Source organism: Ambystoma mexicanum, chromosome 10 (assembly GCF_040938575.1).
Source record: "Ambystoma mexicanum isolate Mex_15411 chromosome 10, UKY_AmexF1_1, whole genome shotgun sequence".
Lineage (NCBI taxonomy): Eukaryota > Metazoa > Chordata > Amphibia > Caudata > Ambystomatidae > Ambystoma > Ambystoma mexicanum.
This window is the reverse complement of record NC_090932.1, coordinates 1,072,281,948-1,072,307,418: the sequence shown is the minus strand read 5'-3', so window position 1 is coordinate 1,072,307,418 and position 25,471 is coordinate 1,072,281,948. Positions and strand designations below refer to the sequence as shown.

The following is a 25,471-nucleotide window of genomic DNA, read 5'->3' as shown; positions in this document are numbered from 1 at the left end:
GTCCACCCCCAAGTACTGGATCCTAAAGCAATGGCAGTGTCCTGGTTACCTGGATGACAGATCCCTCTGGGACTAGCAGGCGAGACACCTTCAGGTTTCTCACAGAACCCTCAGGTGGTCTGCCGTAACTGCTCAGAACTTTGGAAGGACTCAATGCAATCCTAAAAAGCTGTGAAGTAAACTGGTAGTGAATCGTCTTTCACCCAGTTATGAGAAAACCGTATTACCTCTTGTGGTTGAAGGGGATGGGTATGTTCAAATACAGATTCTGCTGGTTAAAAGGGACTCAAAATAATATTTTACAAAAGTCCTCTTGAACTTTTCTTTCGCAGAAACATGTTAAATAGGTAAAGGCCTAGAACATGTGGCAGACCACCAACCTTAAGTGTTCAGGGAATTACCTTGAATACAAGCACTTGGCAAGCTTTCAATGTGGACCTTCTTGGTGGCATCGTTGTGGAGAAAGGCCACACAAACACCAGAATAAAATCCAAGATCACTTTATTCACATTATCCGGGGGAATAGCTTCGGGGCAATGCACTTGTCCTGGAAACAAGACAATGCAGAGCAGCATGAGTTCGAACCCCGGTCCTGTGCTAAGAGGCTGGACCCTGTTATGAACCAAGATAAATGATAAAATAATGATATTTCTTTTTTGTATCCTGCTCTTAACTTGCAACCAGGTTTTGAAATAGTTTTTTGTTGTGCCAGGGAACACTTGGAACCAAAGGGCCTTGTTTTCTATTTAAATTCAGACGTTCCATTGAGCAAAGTGGCTCAGCCAGAAGCTGAATTATTTATCGTCCCGGGAGGATAGCTCAGTGGCAACTTGCTCGCCTTGGAAACAAGACGACACGAGGCAACACAGGTTTGATCCCCGGGTCCACAATTAGAAACCTCCAGGTATTAAGCGCATTATAAATAGATAACTAAGAGACATATTCCTGAAACAGCGCCTCGATGCCCCCGGACTGTGAGCGCACTTTAAAAATGCAAATAAATAATGAACAAAACAGCATTTCAGCACTACATTTAAAGTTTTTTGACACGAAGATACCAGACTTTATTTTATTTGACCACTCCATTCTCTTTCGTTACAACAACACTGACATTTGTACAAAGTTATCTCGGAGTATGCCACTCATGGCTCAGACCGTCCAGTACCAGAATTGCCATTCAGTGTACCCACGGTTCAAAGTATATGGACGTCCAGGCAAGGAAGCCACCAAACATCTAGAATTGCTGAATACACTCAGAAGGCCCTATTGCATCCAACACTGCGTTGTTTACTAACTTGCAATTCTCCATATCTGCTTGGAACACAACCCAATTATCACAAAACGTTTCAGCATACCGCCTCTTTTGCAGTGTCATGGCCCACCTAACAGGACTAACACAGTCCCATGCTACCACAAAATATTCTTGTCCCGATGCATCTCTTTCTCCCTCTGTTCGTAGTATCCATTTCTCGCTTTCACAATATGCCACTTCAGACAATCCGAGGTGCTCTGAGAGTATGGTGTGGTGATTTGCTGTAGTATAAAAGCGTTTTAACACAACATAGCATAGAGGTTCATAAGAATCTCTTATTTAGATGCATAGTAAATTGCTTTTGCCAGACGGTGAATCTTTAAGCATTAAGCTGCTGTTTATCAGAATGAATACAAGGAAGAGCAGTGCAAAGAGATTGCAGTAGGTTTATATTATGCTGTAAACCGTGGTGCCAAGATGTGGCATTTTCATACAGCCACATAAGTAAATTAATCTGTTTCAAAATTGCAACTATTGTAGAGTTGTTTAAACCTGCAAGATGTCACCAGTCTACTAAAACAGACTAGAAACAAATCTTAAGCTAGGAGTACGATATTGCTATTAGCTTTATTGGTGTCATTATATTTCTTGTATATAATCAAGTTTTTATAATATTTGCTTCCTCAAATTGGTGGTTGGTGGGGCAGTCGGTAGTTATACCGAAGGAGCAGCCTCATTTGACAAAATGTTCTCTGGAGCCCTTGTTCACTGGGTTGAACATCTGCTGCAGAGCTCTTTCTGTACTTTAAAGGTCACAGATTTGAATCTCGGCAGGACTGAGTCAGTTTTTCATCCAAACAGCAGTTAAATAAAAACCATATACCTACATAGTATTTGAACCTATTTAAGCAACAAAAGATTTTATGGTCTGCACCAAGTCAATGGTCAGTAAATGTGGGTGTACAATCTATTAGGAGGAGAAAAAGGTCATAGCTACTTCACTTGTGTTTTTGTTTGGTGGTCCACCATAAACGCATTTAACTAAGCTGCTGAATTATCTATTTGATGCTCTCTTCAAGTATACGTAAATAAGTTTCATGAAGTTGCTGGTACTTTTTGGTGGACCAACGCACATCTGAAGGAAAATGTCAAATATTTGCTCAAGATACAAATTTGAACAGTCAGCTGTGCTCCTTAACGTTTATACATAGATTAACTGAATAAATCATGTTTTTTTTTACATAACATGTGTTCTCGTGTACCAGCATGGTGTTGAAACAGGTTTTCCACCTTTACTTTTGTAATGATCAAAGGACAGAGTTTCTGAGCTTCATGTGCACGATCTGCCCTTTCATACGAGCACATTCAAGCACAGTGAAATATAAAAATGTAGGGGCGTTTTTTTTAATAAAAAAAAAAGAAAGAATAAGGCTTAAATGTTGGAATATTTTTGTATGGTGTACATAAATAGTCAAATGTAAACCTGCAGAGAAATGTTGAACATTTCTGTACAGCATTTTACGGATTTCTTTTAAAATGTGTGCAGGAATATTTATAGAAAGTTTGCTGAATTTGTTCAGAAAAGCCAGTTACAGACCAGTTAACGTAAGAGTGCTTTGAGTCCACCTCCCCTGCCCCCTTTCGCTAGCCCGTCAATTGGTTTAGTTGCACTCTGATCACTTTCTAATGTAATGGACTGAAAAAGACAGTCTTTACTTCTCACTCATATAAGTGGTAGCCATCAAGTTGCCTGAATTGGCTGCGGACCAGCGTAGAAATTAACTGTTGCAGGTTTGAATCTTGGCAAGGCTGCCTGAGTCTTTCATTCCACAAGAATGATAAAAATAGTGCCATTGAGCTAGGTGGTTTTAATGCCCAATTACTTAAGCTCGAAGAAATAATTCAGTTTCTATAAATTGTCAATAAGATAGAAATGGGGCTTTGTTCCCCAGGGCACATACACTGCTGAGCCTACGGCGGTCATCTTGCACACTCGCCTTGTTCACTTGCACCTGTTGTTCAGTGTTTTAATCCAATTGTTTTTTGCTTGGACTACCAGAATCTGACTTTGGAAAATGTGTTCCCTGAAAATTTGTAAAATTATTTTTCTTTATGTTCTTTGTTTCTGTTTTGTAGGACGATTTTCCTGGTATTATTGTTCTCCCAGTATGCTAGAAATGTGAAGTTGCCTTTGCCAATTTACAAGTCTAAGAAGGGATGGACGGCATACAGACTGCAACTATTCAAAATGTTTCCGGTGAGTGATGGGGTCTTGGTACTCCGCCTTATAGTTGGTGCCTCCCCTTTGGAACACTAGATTGTTTAATGCAGCGCTATTACCAACCACGCAGTCAACACACTGTTTAGCTGAACTGCCGCTATGAATTAGAGTTACTTTCTTTGAAAGATGGTGGACTGAAGGTGTGCACGTTCTTACACTTAGTTCTTGCCCTAAACCAAGCACTGCCCACTTTCTGTCCACATCATACTGTCTATCCATCTTTGTTTCTCCATATGCATCCCAATTGCCTCCCACTGTGCTCTGTTTTCCCTTAATCTGTGTACACTAAGCCCATTCTACATACTCCTGCGTGCAATAAGCATAATCATTAGGACTGCGGAGGGACGAATTCTGTATTCATTCATTAATTTGCCACAATCCGTCCCTGTGGAAACTCTGCGAATGGAGTATGGCTTGGCCTCATTGGAATCCCAATGGCTAGTCCAGAGAACGTTTTGTACGTGAAACTGTGATTTTATTCTGAGTACCAAAATTAATTAATGGTGCTCATGGGTAAAGGAAATGAGGTGGGTACAAACAATGACTTTCTTTTAGAATTACGCTCAACCGCTATTCATTTTCTTGCTCTAGTAGATCTATCTAATGAGGCCCTCTCTTGCTCGCCTAGCACTGAATTGCTAATAAAAAGGAAGTCCAGGGAATGGGATATTGTAAAGAAGCGGTGGAATGAAGCCTCAACCTTTTAACGTGTTGCCTGGCCCTTCCGGCGCACTACATTTAAGGGCTATAGAGCCATGGTAAACCATATCGACCACATATGCCTAGCTCAATTCAGGAGCACCCTATATGCAGCTGAATCGGTAGTTATGACCTCAGCAGCCCGCTCCATCTGGAAAACAATTTAGCGGAAATGCATCTGATTTAGTTCGGGAGGTTATCAAGGCTTTCTGTCATCATTAAATAGGGTTTTGAATAATAGTCTTTGTGATCCATTCTAAAGGTGGTGATACTTCGACACCCTGATATCTGACAACTAGTTCCAAGATGACTAAGAATGTGTTGAGATTCATGAATTGTAAAAATGTATTGTTAATTTTATTGGTGCATTGTCATTTTAACCATGATATGTAAGATTTAATTTAATTATTTATTGTGTATTGCTTAAGCCTTGTCCAATAGCCAAATGCAAACAATAAAACAATTAAATGAGCATTTATCTGTAAGTGAGCAGCTTTGTGACTGAGATAGGAGGGAGCAGTGTGCATGATTTTACTTTAGATCACCACCTCTACCCTTCCCAGGAAAAAGTAGTGCAAGGTATAACCTACTGTCTGCCCCAGAGAGGGCATTGTAAGACATCACATTTTCCCTTTCCCAAGACACAGTAGTGGGTAATTTCACTCTCCTCTCAGAGAGTCGTTCATACCGCTTTCAGCCACAAGAGTAGTGAAAGCTGTCCTACCGTTCGTTTCAATGGAGCATATTGGAGGCAATTCTACCTTTTTTTTATTTCACGGTCACTCCTCCCTCCAGGAGAGATCAGCAAAATGAATTCTAACTTGGTTACTAGAGTGCACTGGAACTTATCCTGGGTCCATTAAATCTGATGGACGCCCCCTTGTACCACTCTTACCTTACCCTTTTCAGATATAACAGTGGTATTCATTGCACCCTCGCCCTGACCCTTGTACTTACAAGTGACATAACTTTGATAGGGGGGGGGGGGTAATGTGTTTTTTTTATTCTTTATGGTTTCATTAACATGGCCCATTTTCTTTATTTGATCTAAAATCATTTTCTATTCCTCTCCCACCCCCATTGATAGACAAAGTGCAAGCTATGACTTCAAGGTTTGTGCTAATGGAGTTCCCCACAGTGAAGTCACAGTGTGAGTTTCTTTGCACCAAAAGCATTAGTACGGCTTGGACGGTCATTGTCTGCAGGGACCTGGATGTTTTTTTCCTGGCTTTAAGATACCCACCTCACCACTTTAAACTGATGTCCCAGCCACTACTTATGCTGTAGACAGCTGGGTTCAACATGTTCTGAAGCTAAATCATAAATGTTTTTGTAGCTGAAATAGAGCTGGTTGGAACCCTATAGTCCCAGGTACACTTGATCACTCTTCTGTTTAGGTTCACAAAAACAGGTGGTAATCTTCAGCGCTCATTGTGTAAAGGTCTGGCAGGATTTATTTGTGTGGCAGCAGTGATTAAGTAGGAATCATTGTTCTTGTTCTTTGAATAATAACCATTTAATTTGAGCCAGTCACCATGTCGGCTGCACCTGCCCCACTGGGATTCCTAAAAAGTGCGTATTTAGTCCAACACTGGAATGCTTTCCAAGGAGCTATGCATGTCTAATGACTGGCCCTGTTCCCTAGGTACTCACCCAATATAAAACCAAGGCGCTCTCTAGTGGGCTACGCCAGTTTAAAACCATCAAACCCAATGCCAGACCATGGTGGCACTTACCAAAACCCGGTCCACCTCCTACATTGGTACTGAAGCCTAACCTAGTTAATACGCTGGTCGTGGAAATCACTTGTGATGAATCGCACAACGGCATCACGGCAGCCCCTTCCCATGATGCCAAGGTGGTGAGACTGCGACCCGATAGTCCCCCTGGGGGTGGTACTCAGTGGGTGGATCTCATGGGAGGAGAAACCTCCCTTTCTGACCAGTGATGACCACATCGGGAGAACGTGGTATCCCCACCAAGCACATGACCTTGAGTACTGAGACGAGGAGGAGTCTTAGTGAGTTACCACATCAGCACTCACTTGGTACAGAAACGAGAAGGGAATGTAGAGCAATACAGAGTAACCATTGGAACCACTTTCAACAGTCTACTGGGTCACGAACATTGATTGGTGGAAACAAGATAAAAACCAAAGAAGGACTTTACAAATGGCCAAGCCCTCCCTGGAGGAGCCAGGACGAGCCCGACATGTAGGCAGGTGCTGACCGGGATGCCACGAGGAAGGAGAGTGTCCGAGGCCTGTCCAAGGCCTAAGTACCACTCGGCCTGTGAGTGAGATCCGGGGTCCGCAAGAGTGCAAAGCACGCTCTCTCTGGGAGGAAAAAGACTGCACAGCCGCTGCAGGGAAAAGGAATCTCTGCAAAGTTAACGGAGTGCCGCAGATGAGCCCAGCTGCCTTGATGGAGCCAGTACTCGCGCAAGCCATACCACAAGGTACGCAGGTAGCCGAAAAGGATCGGAAAGCTCAAGAAGGTGGTCGCAAAGCTGGGAAAGGAGGGTCTGGGACCCTAACACAGTGAGAGGAAAGAGTAAACCAAGTCTACAGAAGGGAAAACTAAAGCCAGTTTTGCGGGTCTGGGATTTGCACCCAAATAAAGAGAACTGCAAGGTAGTGGAAAACCCACGCAGTACTTGGCAGGGTAGTCTACCAAGTCTGTACGACCCACTACAGCTTGTAAAGTACATCCAGGCACTCTTCTTCGTTGCAGTAGTTAAAGCGTACCAGGTCTGCACCCAAGGGTCAAGGACCCACTACAGCTTCGAAAGTATATCCAGGCACTCTTCTTTGTAACCGTAGTTGGTGAGAGAGAACCAGGTCAAGGACCCACTGCAACTTGGAAAGAGGGCCCAGGCTGCTGCTCTTCAGCGCAGTATCTAGCTAGAGGAAGGCAAGGCTGCCAACCAGGTCTGGGACCCCAAGGAACTAACCACATTTTTTTTACCAAGACAAGAACAGCCTTTTGTCTAGGTGAAGGGAGTAATTCCTTTTGATTTAGTCAGCTTAGTATGCAAGGGACAGAGTTAGGATTTTGACACTGGACGTTGGGGCCTTTGCTTTGGACATTCTGAAACTAGTTATTTCAGTTGAGGGAGGGAAACCCCTCTTGGAGTTAGGGCATAATGTGGTTTTCTTTTCCTTTTTACCCTTGAATAAAAGTTTATAGCAAACCCTGTGATCCCTCTGTGTCAGAGTCTTACTCCTGCAGCCCTACACACTCTACATTTACAGATACTGATAGCCCCCCAGATACTTTGACATGAACTTTCTTTAAAAGGCAATAGGAAAATAATAACCCATCTTGCTGACGATGGCTGCAGCCATCTTCTGCAATATCATATCCTGCACTTCAGACACAGTCTCTTAAGTTCGTCAGTGGATCAATTTTTCTGGATTACTTGATGAACCCTCTGTGAGATACCTGAAGGTGTCTCCCCCGTCAGTCCCCGGGGGATCTGTCATTCAGGTGGCCAGGACACAGCCATCACTTTTGGATCCAGTTCCTGGGGCTGGACCAGTGCGGAGGATCACCTGGAGTGGAAGTGGGACACAGGATTGCAGGATGCAGTATCCCATTCCTTGTAACAGGAACTCAACACCCCCCTCCCCCCTTTCCCGGCACAAATACTTTCTCACGGACAGCTCACTGTGAGAGAAAACGTACTATCACCCGAGCCGTATACCTGTCATGTCCCAACACAATGGCCAAGCAGAGTCGGGCAAATACTGATCATTACACACACACCTGACTTTCATCACACTTCCCCACACAGATAAAAGGCGGAGCACGAAAGCACACTCTGAGCCAGGCAAAACACACGAGGAAGCAGCAGTTCCAAGATGGCAGTTTAATACGAGGAGAAAGATGGCAATACCAGAGAGGGGTTTCAAGGAGGGAAGTGTCCTTGACCTTTTCAGAGAAAGACAGTTTCCTATTCCCAAAGGCTCATGAAAGTAACATAAGACCTGGAATTAAAGCTGAAAAAACCTGCATGGTGTTTCTGAGTTATCCAGGGCTCTCCTGCATCGATAGCCAAGGCGGGGAGGAGCACTTGCCGCCGTGGTACTGTCCTTCGCCCCTACAACAAAGCAGCGCCAGTAAAGTCAGCACAGCCGGTGAGTCGGGGAGACTGATACCACACTGGTCTGTATTAGAGCCATGGTTGCATGCAGCAACATTGTATGAAGAAATCTGAAGAGAACAGTGTGTGAAGCATATGTGATGAGCGACGTGAATAAGATAGAACCGCAGATGAGTGACTGAACCTTTGAAGCCAAGATAGATACTGTAAACCGAGTTGTCCGGTGCCACGTGGGTGCTCATTCGAAGGTCTCCATTAGGTATCCAACTGAGAGGTGGCAAATGAGAAAAGGAATTGTGAAATCAAATGTGGTTCTGCAACGGGTCTGAACCCAGCTGAGGGAGACTAATTGTGTAAAATGAAAGATCTGAGCCCACTTGAGGTGGGTCCGGGGCGGAACCATGGGTCACCCAAGAGAGAATATTCTCTGAACATTGTAAAAGGGATCTGAGCCCAGAAGAGGGGGATCCAGGGTGAAGAGTGAATCACCGGAATTGGGTACTTGTAAGAGTAAAATAACTTAATTTGTTTTGGTGCATCAGGCCCTCTGAATCGAGACTTTGATAAGTAAAGAGACTTTGGCACAGACGGCCCTGATGCTGGTAATTGAACTGTGTCCTTGTGCCGAAGAAGCTCGAGAGTGCTACGCCGAGTGACCTGCCTTGTCCCGTGCTGAAAACAAGGGGAAGGGAGGCCAACGGCTTGAACAGCTTGACATTTTTTTTAATTTATTTTTTTATCTCTGTTTATTGATGGTTTTAGCAGATACAGCTCATTGCACAGTTAAAATCATAGTACATTCATGTCATCTGACACAACACAATTATACATTTGCATGTATATAGAAGCGTCATCATATGCGGCCATTTCACATAAATGCATCCGAAACGGGGCCCATATGTCTTTGGGGCGATTGCCTGTTGGTACGGTCAATGGGCATCTTTCCTCGCATTCGTTGACATATGTCAGTTCTGTGAGAAAATTCTCAACGTTTGGTGGGGTTGGGTTCTTCCAGCATTTTAATATGCACTTTTTTGCTACCACGCAGGAGACATTAAATAGTCTCCTAGTGGTTTCCGCGCTCTTAACAATGTCCCCGAATAAATATTTTTGGGGGGGACAGAGAGGCCAGGATCTGAGTTATTTCTTCTGATTTCTGACTCCTTTTCCCAAAACCCAGCCACTGCAGGACATTCCCAATTCATGTGAAATTACCCCGCTTGAGGTGTTTTGCATTTAGGGCATTCCCGTGTTCCATCAGTTGTGAATTCCGCCATCTTATCCGGAGTATGATGGAGTCTGTTCAGTACCTTGAACTGAATGAGACGTAAGCCTGCGTTCAGCGATACCGTTTTTGTAAGCGCACAGTATTTGGACCATTTCTCATTTGTGATGATTGTGTTCAAAACCTTTTCCCATTTGGCTTTAACATCATTAACTGTGCGGGAGTGTATCTGCGTCAGTACATACAATTTAGAGATTCCCAGCCCTGTGCCGAATGTTGCTGCTTGCAAGCATGGGTGTATGGGAGGTTCGTCCGGAAAAAGTGGCCAACGTGCACTAAATGCTGACTTCATCCTGTAGTATTGGAGTACTCTGAGTCCCCCTCCAACATGACCCGCATCTTAATTTCTTTGTTGGGTCCCAGATTCATTGTAACGATTTGTCTAGCGTAGGAGGGATGCCGGAGTAATTCCAGAGAGGAACATCCGGGTCATATGGAGTATCTATTTTTCATCTTTTTATACAATGTGCCCCATGCTCGAACCTTACTTCTTACAGGGTCATAGAGACATGAATCTTTGTAGTGCAGATTAAAAATACTGGAATGGAGATCAATAGGGGATGCAGCAGATTTCTCTAACCATATATGGGGTGAACGATCTGATAGGTTGTACCAGTGGTTGGCAAATGGCGCGTGCGCAACCAGGTAATATAATTCAAAGTCTGGTGCTGCAATACCCCCGGAGCAGTACGGTTCGACCATTTTCTCCCATTTCATTCGAGCAGTTTTCCCATCCCAGAGGAACGTTATCACTATTGAACTTAACTTTCTAAAAAAAGGTTCTTCACGGCCATATGGGTATGTTAACGAAGAGATAAAGCAGTTTAGGGAGAACAACCATTTTTAGAATGGCAACCCGGCCATACATGGATATAGGTAGTTTAGCCCATGTTTGGAATTTAGCGCTGAGAAGCTGTAGCACTTGTTCGTGATTTTCTGTGTATAGTGTCTGCCTGTCTCTGGATACCACTATGCCCAGATATCGGATGTGTTGGGTTGCCCATTTGAGTCCCGAAGTTGCCGTCGGGCATATTGTGGTCGGTGTCAAGGGGAAGATCTCAGATTTTTCATTATTAATCCTATATCCTGAATATTCAGCAAATGTATGTATATCAGTCATAAAAGGTGCCAGATTGGTGTCAGGGTCCCGGATATACAAAAGGGTATTGTCTGCATATAGTGAGATAGATTGAATTGGGCCTGACATTCGTATCCCCCTGTCTCCATGTTTCTGCCTAACGAATATCTCCATGGGTTCTATGGTGAGTGCAAATAGTATAGGCGAGAACAGGCAGCCATGTCTGGTGCCTCTACCCAATAGGAACAAGTCTGAGATCGTGCAATTAGTGAGGACCCTAGCACCTGTTGCTGTGTACAGTAATTTTATTTATTGAACAAAATTAGGACCCATTCCAAACTTCCTCAGTACCGCTAGGAGATACACCCATGACACTGAGTCGAACCCCTTCTCGGCGTCCAGGGAGACCGCTACTGCACGTGCTTCTGGGTTTATTTGTGACATTATTCCAAACAGCCTATGTATTTTCAGAGCTGTAGATCTTGTAGGGATAAACCCGCATTGGTCGGGATGGACCAAAGTCAGCATGCTGGGTAATAGTCTATTCGCCAGTACTTTCGCATCTGCATTGATTAGTGATAAAGGCCTGTAGGATAACATGTCCTGTGGAGTACGTCAGGGTTTCGCTAGCACAGTAATTATTGCTTCTCTCATCGAGTCGTGGAGTTTGTTCCGTTCTAGCGCCTCCTCCCATATTTTTAACAGAATCGGGGCCAGTTCCTTCTGAAATTCCTTGTCCAGTTTGACCCCCCATCTCATCCGACCCCGGGGATTTCCCAGAAGTTAATGCCTTTATTGCCTCAGTAATTTCTTTTTCATTTACCGGTTGTTCAAGGGCCAGCTTAGTTTCTAAAGGGAGCTTAACATTATTCCCTACACTATTTGTATTTAGAGAAAATGATTGGCAGTAGGTTGTTTTAGTATAGGCCCTTTTATTTTGACTCCACTCCATAGGACACTATTATTATTATTTGATGGTCGTAGCTTGCTCCCATCTGTAGATTTAGGATTAGATAGGCGTTTATCATACCCTTGTTTAAGCTCAATAAACCCCCTTGAACTCTGGTCATTTGTGTCCGTCTTACTATTGATACCATGCCTTCCTTACACCTCTCATGAAGCTAGACCTTTGCACATCCTGGCTTTGTTTGTTTCAAGGGACCAGGCAAATTAGCACTAAGGCGTCTGTTCAGAGAAACCACATTTGAGAGCTTTCCTTTTTGGCCCCTCAAGTCTTAGGCTCTCCTGATTCTTCATTAGTTTCTCAAGTTTTACAAGAGGGGTTACGCAAGGAGAACATATACACTGCTAAGGAGTATGGCTGTATCCATCCCATGCCCAGTTGCTCTTTTTGGTTTGGTCTGCAAGCCTTCCCCTACTGCCTGGATCTCCTTTTCTTGCAGCACAGACACTGTCGCCATACCGTTTTCTGCTTCCTTTGCCTTTGATTCAAGACCTATCTTGCACTGTTTCAGATTTTCTAAAATTGCACCAGGCTGCCATTTCACATTAACATTGCCTATCCTTTGTGGCTTTGACGATTTCCGAACACTGCATTAGATACAAGTTTCCAAGCCAACATGATGCCAAGTGTTTCAGAGCGTGGTCCAAGTCATTAGGATACTAGCCATTATGCAACCATAATTGGGGATTGCTTTAAAGATCTTATTTATAGAAGGGAAGTCTTAGAATATGGTTTTAACTACAATCCTTAAAGATTAGCCTGGTTCATCTGATCCTTTCAGACTTTTGCATCATGGTCCTTGCTTTGTTCACCCAATGATGCTATGATGAATCCATTGGGGAAAACCTTTCAATTTGCATTTTCTTACAGATGATGCTGTGGTGTGGATGGTTTCCAAGGATGAGTCCTCTTATGCCCATTTCTTTTTCCAGTGCCTTTGGATAGACCATAGTGCAGGGGTCTGAAAACACAAAGCTCATCTGATGTTCTGGACTATGTCTTGCATGTTTGCGCACCATTGACTATGCGGAACAGGGAGTCCAAAACATCTGATGAGTTTAAGATTGCAGACCCCTTTCATAGTCTAGTTATGATATGTGGTATTGTATAGCGTCTGCTGCCATTGGTATGGTCTCTGAGCGCTGTGAGGATGAACGCCCTTTGGAATTGAGAAGTAATGAAGGAGTGGTAAAATGCATGTGTGCATTTATAGCTAGAATAACGGTATGTAGGGAGTGGCTAAATCCCAAACAGCAGCCCATATTATCAAGTGAGAGGACGGGTGCTGTGTCACATTGTCAAAGGAGACCAGAGCCAATCTATGTAAACAGCTGGACTGAATTTTGCGTAGGACTCTGGCGTATTCTATGGGAGGTGGCGCCTGGACTGTGGGTGATGTATGTTTAGGTTAAGGTGTAGTCAAATAGTGTACATCACAAATGTGTGCGGCTATGTGGACAGTTGGACCATCACCCCTCCCCCCCCCAGGTTTCAGTGGTATTCCATGGGATGCAACGCTTTAGTTATGCAGCGCGTATCATATAGGCGTGGGTAAGAAGCGCTATGTTCCACCTAACAGACTCCTTCTCCTTTTTTGCGCCTGATTTACCAGCAAGGGCGCATTGGTGGGGGTTAGCGCACATGTTGGGAGTGAGATCTGGACTAAGTGTGTGAGGCTGCAGATGGGAAGAGCCAGATTTTGCAATCCTTATTGAAGGCAAGATGGTTCTCCATGCGGCGGAGGGGTAATGGGTGGAAGTTCGAGATGGTGGGTGCTTGGACTGGAATGACCAGAAGAAGTGCTGAGCCTGATCTGAGGTTTCTGTTAAGCTATAGCGTGTACTTTTATGCGGCAGGTATTCTGGTCCTCTGTTGTTCAGGGCTTGGATGGGTGATGGGCATCACCTTGAATGAAAATTGACGCCCGATCGGAAGACAGTGAATGATATGGAGGGCGAGGTTGATGTGTCCTGTGGGACCTGGGGCTAGGAGGATCCTCGTGGCTGTGTTTTCTATTTGTTAGAGTTTTTTAGCTGCAATCAATGCAGGGGCCCTTAGGTGTAGGGTGTTAGCATAGTCTAGACGCGAAGTATGATGGCAACGATCGCAGTGAAACTCTGTGGAAGGATAAGGTAAGGAAAAAGGCAGCAGCGGATGCAAATGTGTAGGTAACAGCATTTTTGTTAACACAGATTTGATGTGATGGTCAATTCTGCATCCAAAATGCATATGAGATGTTTTACTGCATTGGAGGTGGTGGTAGGAGGCAGCCACGGGGTGGGTTGAATTTAAGAGGGCGGTCGTCTTCCAAAGCATGGTCTTGGTTTTGCCAGGATTAAGTAGGAGGTGGTTGGCTGTTAGCCAGCGTTTGATTTTTGAGAGGCAGGTTTTGAGATCGGGGGCGGTAGACGTGGGGCTCTTGGGGATTTTGAAGATTTGGGTGTCAATGATATTATAGCACAATAGACTGTGGTATCAAATGAGTGTGTGAAGGGGGCTCAGGTTTTAAATTTGAGCGGGGAGAGTGAGGCACCATGTGGCACTCCATGGGCTACTGGTCGGTGATCCGAGGAGAATGGAGGTATGTGTAATTACTATTTGCGATCTATTGGAAAGGATATCCATTTCATAGCCGATTCCCAGGTGATGAGGGTGTGAAGTCTCTTGGTGATGATGGAGTGGTCAGTGGTGTTGAATGCTGCCCAAGGTCGAGTACAATTAGGGTGGCTCAGCCTTATGAGTCTGTCTCTGTTGAGATCTTCCAAGATGCAAACTAGGCAGGATTCAAGTTCCTCATAAGACAGATTGGCCGAAGCCGAGGATCTTATTTGATTCTGAGAAGAGGCATAGTTGAGTATTCAACTGTCGGTTAATTTACCTCTATAGCAGTGGTTGTGATGGGTCTGTAGCTGGTTGGACAAGATGGTCGAGGGAGGTCTTTTTGAGCAGGGGCTTGAAGTAGGAGCTTTTAAATTCTGCTGTTAAGGTACCAGAAGTGAGTATTGAGTTGATGATGGATCTGACACAACTGGCTGACAATATTTATTTTTGTAATGAGGGGGGCCTAGGTCCCCAGGGCATTCTGTGGCATAGCAGAGTGTTAGTAGCTTGAGGAATTTGGGGGGGTGAGAGAAGGTAGACAAGTGCGACGATGGATGGTTGTTCTTCTGACGTGGGCGAGATCTCGGGTAAGGGGGGGGTGAGCGATGAGATTTTAGAGAGGATGGAATTTTCTCTATAGGACTATGTTGTGGAAGTGGTCTGAGAGGGAGTCACAGAGTGTTTGGGTGTGGTTTGGAGTGGTGGCGGTACAGGCAGGAACATTGAATTCAGACATGAGTTTGAAGGGTTCCTCGATGCATGCAGGGCATTGGTGATTCTGTTCCAATAGTAGGATTTTTTGGCTTTATGTATTTCTGCCCAATATACAATATACTTTAAACTGGGAGGCGTAGGCCAATTTGTTGAATGATGATGGGACTTCTCGCAATATGTGCACCAGGATGTGGCTCACAGTTTTCCGTTTTTTTGTGCTGGGTTGAACCATCTGGGACAATGGCCTTGTCTGTTAGAGAAGGATCTAATGGGGGTGAGGGGACGGGGTGCTTCTGAAAGCCATTGATTAATGTTGTGGATTGTGATCTGACATGAGTAGAGGGTGGGAGGATGTCAGGGAGATGAGTAGGTTCTCTAGCCGGTCAGGAATTTCTTTGATTGTCTTCCAGAGGCGAGAATGGGTTAGTAGCCCCGGAGCTACCGGAGGGGTGGGTGGGTGGGTCCACTGAGGAGAGAGTAAAGAGTATGGAAGAGTTATCAGTGCAGACAAGCGGGTGTGGTGGTAGTGTGGTGAGGAGGTCCAGTGAACCGAAGATCGCATCTTGGGTGTGACCAGCAGAGTGGGTAGGCGCTGAGACTAGCTTGGTTAGATGCAAGGTTTCCAGGTTGTCCAGTAGAGATTGGGTCATTGGGTTATGTGGGATGTCGAATCAGATGTTGAAATGCCCTAATATTGTGAATTGAAGGTGGCAGACCATGATGGCTGCTATGGAGTCACTTAGGGATTCCACAAAGCTTCTATTCTATCCCGGGGGTTGATGGATGAGCAGGAAGCTGTGAGTCTGCGAGGGGTGAGCAGGAATTTTACCAGGAGAGATTCGTAGTTTGTGTTGCAGGCCTGTTCATCAGAGTGTAAGGTGGATAGGGATACGTTGTGAAGGATGGCAATGACACCTGCCCTGCTGGCTCTGTTTAGCACAATATGTTTGTAGCCTGGTGGGAAGGCTTTGTGTGCAATCAACCGGAAGTCTTGGTTTTGATGATGAAGGGGATGTTGGGGCATTCATATAAAATTAGGTTGTATGTATTATGCCAATTTTGTGTGATGGATCAGGCATTGGTGAAAATGTCATTCAGGCGACTGGTTAGTCGTTTGTCTGAGGTCGAGGGAGTTTTGATTCTGTATGGGTGCTGGGGAGATAAGATGCCAAACAATAGCAATGGTACTGTGCACACCTATCTTTCTCTGAGGTAATATTTGGTGCTACTTAGAAATATAAAGGTTTGTTTTGGGTGCTGGGGAGAAAAGTGAAACTCAGGCACAAGAAGCTGGTGCTATGATCAAAAACCTATAAATTGTTCTCATGTGACTGACATTCCCGTACCCTGCACACCGTGAATACTGATAACAATCAGTCAAAATTATTGCAACTTAAAAAATGGTATCCTCACTATAAAGAAATAATTTAGTGTTGCAAAGTTTAAGTAAGCATTTGTATTTTAATTCATAAAAACAAAAAGCTCAACGTGTTTTGGATATTTCCCTTCATCAGGAGCAAATTTCACTATATAGAATCTTCAATATTCGAAAGCTTAAGTAAAAAGATAATCAATATTTCTAATTTTGGCCGGTGACTTTAATGCGAAACTAGGGCCGGGGGTGCCGTCAGTGAATTTAGACCCTGGTGAAGACGAAAGAATCTGTGCAAGGGGATTGCAGTTTTGTGAATGGTTTTTAGGGTGGGGGGGGTCCGGTCTTTGAATGGCTGTGTAGGCATAGATGGGCCCGGGAAGCCAACCTTTGTTGGTACACAGGGATCCTCTACGATTGACTATTTTTGTCTTCTCGTAAGAGATTGGCACCTAATTAAGGAGTTTGAGGTCCTTCAGAATTTAGTAGCGACCATCACGCATTGCGGCTGGTCCTGGGAATCGATTCTCCAATGGTTTGAACTGTCAATTTTCCACAATTGGACCACTGTGCTCTCAATCACCTGTGCAAACGGAGAATAAAATGGGCTAAACTGGACCCTGTGGACACAGTCTTCCGTTTGTAAAGCGAATAGAGAGGAATTTATACTTATCCTCTCAAATGGATATCCCCCAGGCTCCATAATCTTAGCATCACAAACAATGTGGGACACTGTCTAATACCTTTCAAAAGGATTTTAAAACGGGGAGAAAGAATCTGGAAACCTGGTTTGATGCACCTTGTCGGTCAGCACAGAAAAACCTTAAAGATATTCTGGCTGCAAAAGATAGCACCCGACGAGACATAATTGCTGCCCGGACGCACTATAAAAGCACCCTTGCCAAAAGGAAGTGCTACCTAGAAGAGCAAGCCTGGGAGGAACTCCTTCAGGCTGATTCCCAAATATTTTGGGAATTTGTGGCCAATGGGCCACCCATAAAAGATTAAAAACTTGAAAAGAGAACACTGTAAGTGCTCTGGCATGGTCCAATCATTTTAGCACTTTATATAAGGCTCCTCCCTCCCCTAGTTATAATGGACCACATGGTTCTCCCTTACACCTAACCATCAAAGAGGTAGAGTTGGCTATAAGCGAGCAACTTCCCAATCGTGCTCCCGGACTGGATGCCATTCCTGCTGATATTTTTTGTAATGAGGTGGATTTATGGGCCCCATTACTAACCAAGTAAGTAGAACTGGGCACCTATCTGGCAACATGCGGACAGGCTATAATTTCCCTATTTTTAAGAAGGGTGACCCTGGCAATCATCTCTCCTATCGTCCGATCTCACTTCTGGACACTTCATTTAAAATCTTTGGTAGGACAGTCTTGGCACTGCTTGAACAATGGATCTCTGACTCGGGGGTACTTACAGAGACCCAATATGGTTTTCGTCCGAGCTTGGGAACTAAGGACCAGGCCCTGAACCTGTATTTGGTGGGTGCTTCATGAATTTATGTTAAGGGTGAGCCATTATATTTGGCTTTCATGGACCTCAGCACCGCATTTGACAAAGTGGACAGGGCGATGCTCTGGGCTGTGCTCAGGTCCATGGGCTGTCCGGAGGATCTGGTCAAGGTGCTCCAAATAATCCATGAAAATACATCAGCCTGCGTGAGATTTGGTGACAAGGGACAGTGTACAGCTTTTTTTGAGGCCTTTTTGGGTGTTCAACAGGGTTGTGTCGTGGCACCTGTACTATTCGCCTTGTATATAAATGTTGTTTATCAGACTCTTGTTAATTCTAATGCTGATTTTATTAGGATAGGAGGCACCTCCCTTCCTGTCCTAGGCTATGCTGATATGGTTATCATAGCTTGTACCCCCATAGCCTTACAACTCCTGGTGGATATTTACACTGAATTTATGGCCACTCGCAAACTCTCGGTGAACGCCAAAAAATCTGCTGTTATGGCTTGTAGGAGCACAGGCATCAGGCACCTCAAGATGCAGAGGATATTGAGTGGTGGAGAACCTATTTCCAGGGTTACTAGTTTTGTATATTTGGGAATTTGCTTTACTGAGAACTGGCGAGGGCTTGATCATGTGGACAAACCATGCAGGAGGATGAGACAGGCATTGGGGGGCCTGTCACGTTTTCAAAATGACTGTCTAGGGCATCCACTCAAGCCAAGTTTACAGGGCACAAACTAAAACCGCCACTAACTATGGGGTTGCACTGTGGGGCATGGAAAAGGTCCAAAGTATTGCAAATGTTGAGAACACTTTTTTTTTTTTAAACTAGGCATTCCTGCAAACAGAAGGCACGTTGTTTTAACCATCGCAGACACTATTAAGCCATATTTGTTTCATAGTGATAAACCTTATGACCATTGGGCACTCACATTGGGCATTGGGCAGCGCGATTTGATTGTCTATGGCTTGGTGCCTGAATTAAAAATTGGTCTCACAATGTACAATCTCTAGCTTGCCCCTGCTGTCTGTGCCCTGTGGAGGACCTTTTGCATTTTGTGCTGTTTTGCCCAACATATACGGACTTAAGGAGGAAAACACTCTTGCCCTTACTGAGGTCTGCTTGGAATGTCTCAAGCTAGGCTGGCTCTTTGTTATCTACTCTCAGCTGCCTCGCTGCCCGTGGCCTGGGGCTCGGACTATTTGAGAAAGGCCTGGCACCGGAGAACCAAAATCATTTCTCAAAACCTGATTGAACATTGATAACTCAATGATTATTCTGCTACCCTTTCGGCGGATATTAATCGGTATACCCACACACACACCTTTTTTTGTTTTCTTATGCAATGTGTTTTTATTTTTGTATTATTGCATTTTATCTTGCCTTTGCTCTTTATGGAAAATTTGTTTCCGAATAAACGTATTGGTTGATTGATAATCAATATCATCTGATTAACAATTCTCAAGGAACTAACGTATTTTACTAGTATTCTTACATGGTATTCTATTGCCAGAGGTCGAAGTGAGCGGGAGCGGTCAGGAGCAGTGCTCCCATACTTTTTATTTTTAAGTTTCACTATTCCTATCCTTTTCTGGAATGGTTTAGTTTTAAAATAAAAGTGTAGGAAGAAGTTGAAGCTTGCGCTTCAGTGCCCTGCACTGCACATTCCCGTAAATAACAGGTGAGTTTGTTTGGGGGTTTGGTTTGTGTGTGGAAGGGGGCGCATGGATGGGGTTTATGGGGAGCGGGGCAGACCAGTGGGGAACATAGTTCCACTACTTCTTTTCGTACACTTTGACCACTGTCTATTGCCATTCACCTGGCTGACTCTTGTGTTTAAATCCACACGATGAATTCTCTTGGGACAGAAGAATGATTCAGTTTCTCAATTCGTAATCTGTGCTGCATCTATTCATCAAATGAGAAGGAAAAAATGCTTCATTTGTGGTGTTTTTGCAACATTTACGTTGATACTAAATATATTCCTGGAGGAATAGCACAATGCTTACCTCTCACCAGAGCATTATAGTTCAGATTGATCATATGCTTCACAACACTGAGCTCCAAAAAACTAAGCGGGCAACGTGATGCAAGTTTGAATAGAGATCTGAAAATATAGAGTAAGGTCCTATGTTTTATTCAACAATACACTCAATAGTCATTGCCAAAATAATCCATTGGGTGCAATCACCACAGGAATGAGATCTGCCTTCAAGTATGTTGAGTCATATTATATCATTGTTGAAAAACCAATAAAGAAAGTTACAAAAAAAGTCTTGAGTCAGACCCACTTGCTGATCCCGATAGAGAATGTAAGTGATTTACAACCCAACCCTTACACATACAAAGTCTATACACCTCAATTGCCATAATGAAGGCCTAGTAGAAGCTCTTGAATGGGTTCTTTTACAAGAAGAATATGTTCAGGCAAACAAAATCTTTACATTAGAACTAAAAAAAAAATACTTTCCTTCCAAACCGGAAAGTCGTTTTTGTAATTATTTTCTGCAAGTATCAGGAACCTCTGTGGGGTCAGCGATGGATCCTGTATACGCCAACTTATTTATGTATGCCTTTGAAACTAAACCTGTTTTACAGCAAGAAGAATGGTCACAGAAATTGGCAGTCTGGAAAAGATGTATAGATGATATAATTTGCATCTGGAAAGGCTCACAAGAAGAACTTGACAAATTCTTGGTCCACCTGAATTCCTCTCATCCACACATTAACTTTACTCTAGAAGTAGGCACTCTTACCGCAAACTTTCCAGATGTATAGATATCCCTTAATACTCATACGTCCCATCCCTTTTCCTCAATCCTTGTGGGGCGTCCCCCAACATGGGGACCATACCGGAATCTTTGGCAGTGAAAAATTGAGCTTCCCCTTTAAATTTGGTATAGCGCACAGGGGCACGGCCTCGGGCGTGGGAATGCCCTGCCCTCCGGCGCCTCACCTCAGTCCCTTTTTCCGCACAGAGGTGTTGGACCAGGCATTAAGTGCAGAGCCTTTTTTTAACCCTCTGCTTGCTCCCTGTTTGTTTTTAAATTCTTATTTCACTTTCATTCAGTGCCTCGTCTCCTCCGGCACATTTCGGCCGCAGGAGGATTTAAGAGATGTGCCTCTTGCAACTGCTCATTCCTGGCCTTGCACCCCCATGCACTCTGTCTTTAGTGTTTGGGGCCCGACCATTGCTGGGACTCATGTTAGGCCTGCAGCGTTCTCGGTCACAGGCAATTGAAGAATCATTTGTCGCGGTGAAGGGAGATCTTCCACACCTCTCCTCCGCCCCACCTTAAGGACTTTGTCTCCAGGACCTCTCATCAAGACAAGGTAGGCCCTCTGTTTAGCACGGCTCCACAGTGCAGCAACGCCTTCCCACGGGTTTCCACAGATCGGGGTTCTTCGGATTCAGTTTCTGGCAGCCCCGAGGCCTGTAAGACTACCGGCTCCCATGCTGAGGGCCCGAGGTCTCTGCCGGGCCATCCGAGGACAGACTGGAGGCCTTCCAGGCTACCGACTCCAAAACTGAGGGGCTCAGGGGCCCTACCAGGCTGTCCTAAGGACAACGATCAGGTTTGTCCTCTTCTATCCCGGGGTGTTAGGGATCGCCGAGTGTCTCCTCCAAGAGTCTGTCCTCTGCTAGATCCAGCAAGGCCTCCGGCACCGGTGCTGAGGGCTTCCAGCCTACCAGAGCTCTCTCCAAGGCTGTAAACCAGAGTGTTACAACTGCGGCTACCAGAGGGATCTCTGAGGTCGATGCCACTGCAAACTGCATCCTCTCGTGTCTGAGGCCTCTCTTGGCTCAGGGCCTCCGCACCCTCCCACCCAGGGCGTGGTGCAAGGCTTCAAAATGGCAGAGGGGCATTTGGTAGAGCCTGCCAGGCAGACAGCCATCTTGGATCCGGCTTAGGGCCTGCCAGTGCTTTCGACCATCGAGTGGGCTTTGCAGGATGATTCCAGCCCCCTTCCCTCTGGAAGCAGCAGAGGATCCTACGGTGCATCGGTTTTGGTCCCCTCAAGGGTACATCTACCCATCACAGCCGTACAGCTACTCACACCAGGCTCCTCAGTGCTTTGACCAGGAGCGGCGAACTAGTCACTCAGAGGGCAGGGCCCCTAGGAACTCGGCGGCTAGTGAGGACTGCTTCTTTGGGCGCTTCCTCTTCCTCATGCGTTCCCCTCAGATGAAGGGGCTCCTGAAGGACATTGTGAAGGAGGTCATTCCCCAGGTGGTGCCGCACCCCTCCCCTATGTACTCCTGCCGTTCATCCTGCGCTCCCGGTCCCTTCACTGGTTCAGACCCTACCGGTCGTGACAGGTCACCAGCGACAACAGGAGGAAGCAGCAGAGGATGTTGTGCTGGGTTTTCTGCTCCTCCACCTCTGCCCCCGCCTTTGATGCCAAGAAGCAGTGCTGTCAAGGTTGGGAAATACAGCCCGCTTGTGGGGGGCCATTTGGCTTTGTCCAGGACACCTGGGAGCGTCTTTTCAGCAATCTGTGGATCCTATCCATAGTCTCCATCGGCTTCAGGCTTCCTCTTCGTTTGCATTTACCATCCTCTCTTCCGCTTCATCTGACTCTTTTACGGGAGGTCCTTTCTCTCTTGGAGATGTAGACGATAGAACTGGTCCCTCTTGTAGACAGGGGCTTCGGTTACTATTGCAGAATTTCTGCGGTACCCAAGAGCAATCAGGCTGGCATGAGGGTAGTCCTGGACCTGTCGTTTATCAACCACATAGGAAGTTTCTGTTGTTCACGATTATGTCATACTACTTTCAGCACAAGGTGCTTCCCTTTGGCCTCAACGCAGCCCCTTGTCTCTTCACGCAGTTGATGAACTCAGTGGCTGGCCTCCTCTGCTTGGATGGCCATCTATACCCTTATTTGGACGACTGGCTGGTGAGGGCGGGGTCACCCGAAGGGGTGGTGCACTCCTGCCAGAGGTTGGCAGATACCCTCCATCAGCTTGGGTTTTTCCTCAACCAGAGTAAATCAGCTCTGGCCATCTCAGGAACTGGTCTTCCTAGGGATGCATTGGAACGCTTCCGTTCAGCGGGTGGTCCCCACGCCTGAGAGGCTTTTGTCCCTCCGCAAGGTAGTGGGACACTTTCTGGCCAACTCGACCACCTCGGCATTGTGGTTTCAGCACATTCTGGGCCTGATGGCCTCATGCCTGCTCACTGTACAGCTCGCCTCAAGATGAGGCGCCTCCAGCTCCACCTGTCAGCCAATTGGGATCAGTCGGATAGGATTCCAATCAATACCACTGCTACTGCTGCCTGATCTTCACTGTTGGTTGATGGATGGCAATGTTTCAGTTGGAGCCCCCTTCACCCGACCGGAGCCTGCCCCAGTGGTGACAACAGACTAACTGGGCTGGAGGACCGAACCCTAGTGGGACTCAGCAGTATTCAATGGGATGCAGTGCATGAGGTCCCGGTGAAGTAAAAAGCATATTAGTTTTAGTTATGCAGCGCGTATCGTATTGGCGTGGGTGAAGCGCCATATTCCGCCTAATAGACTCCCCTTGTGCGCTGGATGGCTACGCGATTCATGGTGCATGGTCTAGGACGGAAGCCCTCCTGCATATCAATGTGCTCGAGCTCAAGATGGTGGACCTGGCCCTCAAGGCGATTTTGCCCCTCATCAGGGACAGGTCTGTTCTGGTTAGGATGGACAATTCTACGATGTTTTACCTGAACAAGCAGGATGACACCCGCTCCCCCCTCCTCTGCAGGGAGGCGGTTTAGATCTGTGAATGGGCCCTGGCGGAGGGGGATTTGGATTTCTGCAGTCCCCCTCCCAGGGGACAGCAATGCAGAAGAGGACCAGATGAATCGCTTGGGGTTCAACACCTATGAGTGGGGGTTTCACAAGATTTGTTCACATCCCCTCCAAGTTCCAGACCTTAGTGTGTTGCAGCCTCATCCTGTTTGCCCCCCCACTGGCCTTTGATGCCCTGGTTTCGGATCTGCTGTAGTTGTGCTCCCAGGGTCCCATCCATCTTCGATCCCCAGCAGGGGCTTCCTGATGCAGCAGGGCGGGGCAGCGGAGCATCTGGAACCAGGCAAACTGGCCCTGGCGATCTGGTTCCTGAGCAGCTGAGGCTTCAGCATGCTAACTTTTCAGATGACAACTGGGACATGAGGCCCACTACTCAGTCCCAGTAGATGAGCAAATGGACTAGGTTCTGCCATTGGGCACGCAACAAGGGGCTGGACCCTGTCTCCTGTCCACTTGATAACGTACTTGGCTTTTTCGGCACACCTGGCTTGTTCTGGCGTCCAGGTGGACACTTGCCGCACGTATTTGGCGGCCATCAGGGTTTACAAGAATTCCCTTGAGCATGTGTTTTCGGCAGCCAACCTGGTGGTTAAGGCCCACCTTAGGGGTTGTCTAGAATTTTTCCTCCAGTGCATACGGTCTGTGACCTCAATGTGGTTCTGGGGGCTTTGCAACGCAAGCCCTTCGAGCTGATGGCTTCTGTGGACATCTGCTTGGTGACGCTAAAGACTGTTTTATTGGTGGCTCACCTCTGTGCGCAAGGGGTGAGCCACCAACAAGGGGCTGGACCCTGTCTCCTGTCCACTTGATAACGTACTGGCTTTTCTCCAGCATGGGGTCTGGCATGGATTCACATGCTCATGAATATTCCCCGTCGTCAGGCTGGGAATCCTCGGTAAAGAAAAAGCCAGTATCAGTTTCGTTTCTGATCTGTCTTTCGTAGTAATAACCAATCACTGGTCTCTGCGTCATACTGACCACAGCCAATGACTGCCCTCTACCTAAGCACCGCCTCTGGCAGCCATCTTCAGATTTTTACCGCACGTTCATGTGTTGGGATCCTCGTGCTATTGCTCTCGAGCGTTAGTGCTATTTTTTCGCGCTTTTTCACAAAACTTCGATTCTTTCGGTCAAAAGAGCCTCAAGCTCCACCGATCCTACATCCGATCAACGGGGACCCGTGTCGGATTCATCTGTGCCCCTCAAGGGTGAAGATTTCGTCGAGCTACACTTCGGAGGACTCCAGAAGCTTCTCAGGCCCGGTCTCGGAGATGGCCCAGGAGAAGGGAAGCTCGACGCCCGGAAAGCTGTTCAGGGCCTGCCCTGGATGCCAGCTGCAGAACGTCTTCAAGGAGGACGAACACTCTTTCTGCCTTTACTGCCTTCATGGGGACAAGACGCACGTGGAGAAGGACTGTGCGTTTTGCGGCAACATGTCGGAACGGACCATGAAGGACCGCCATCAACGTCTCGCCAGCTGGCTGGAGGGTAAGAGCCCGTCTGGCGAGAAGAAGAAGAAATCTGAGCGGTCTTCTAAGACCTTTGAGGGCGCCCCGGCGACGGGGGCCCAACATAAGGCCAAGCACCGCGAGTCCGCTGGCACCGGGAGCGCCGAACGGTCGGGCTCTACGGGCGCCAGGCAGGGCGCACCCTCCCCGGCACCATCAACCACGAGCCAACGCTCTGGGTCGGGTAAGAGGAAGGCCGAGCACCCGGCGAAGCTCCTGGAGAGACCCCGGTCGAGCTCTAAGGCAGAGGAGGAGCGTGGCAGTGCCCCCTCCCTCAAGGATAAGGCGGTGAGCGCACCTAAGGTGGTGAAGGCCTTGATCCATTCGACCAAGCCCTCTATCGAAACGGTC

At 46.2% G+C, this 25,471-nt stretch overlaps 1 protein-coding gene across 1 annotated transcript in view; it reads left to right on the top strand.

Annotated features, from left to right (window-relative positions):
• The window catches only part of SLC23A2 (solute carrier family 23 member 2), a 1,453,080-nt gene that overhangs the window by 914,776 nt on the left and 512,833 nt on the right, over positions 1 to 25,471 (top strand). Inside the window, exon 10 of the mRNA XM_069618873.1 lies at positions 3,389 to 3,509. Coding sequence (XP_069474974.1) covers positions 3,389 to 3,509 — 121 coding nt within the window. The remainder of the gene's footprint in view (positions 1 to 3,388; positions 3,510 to 25,471) is intronic.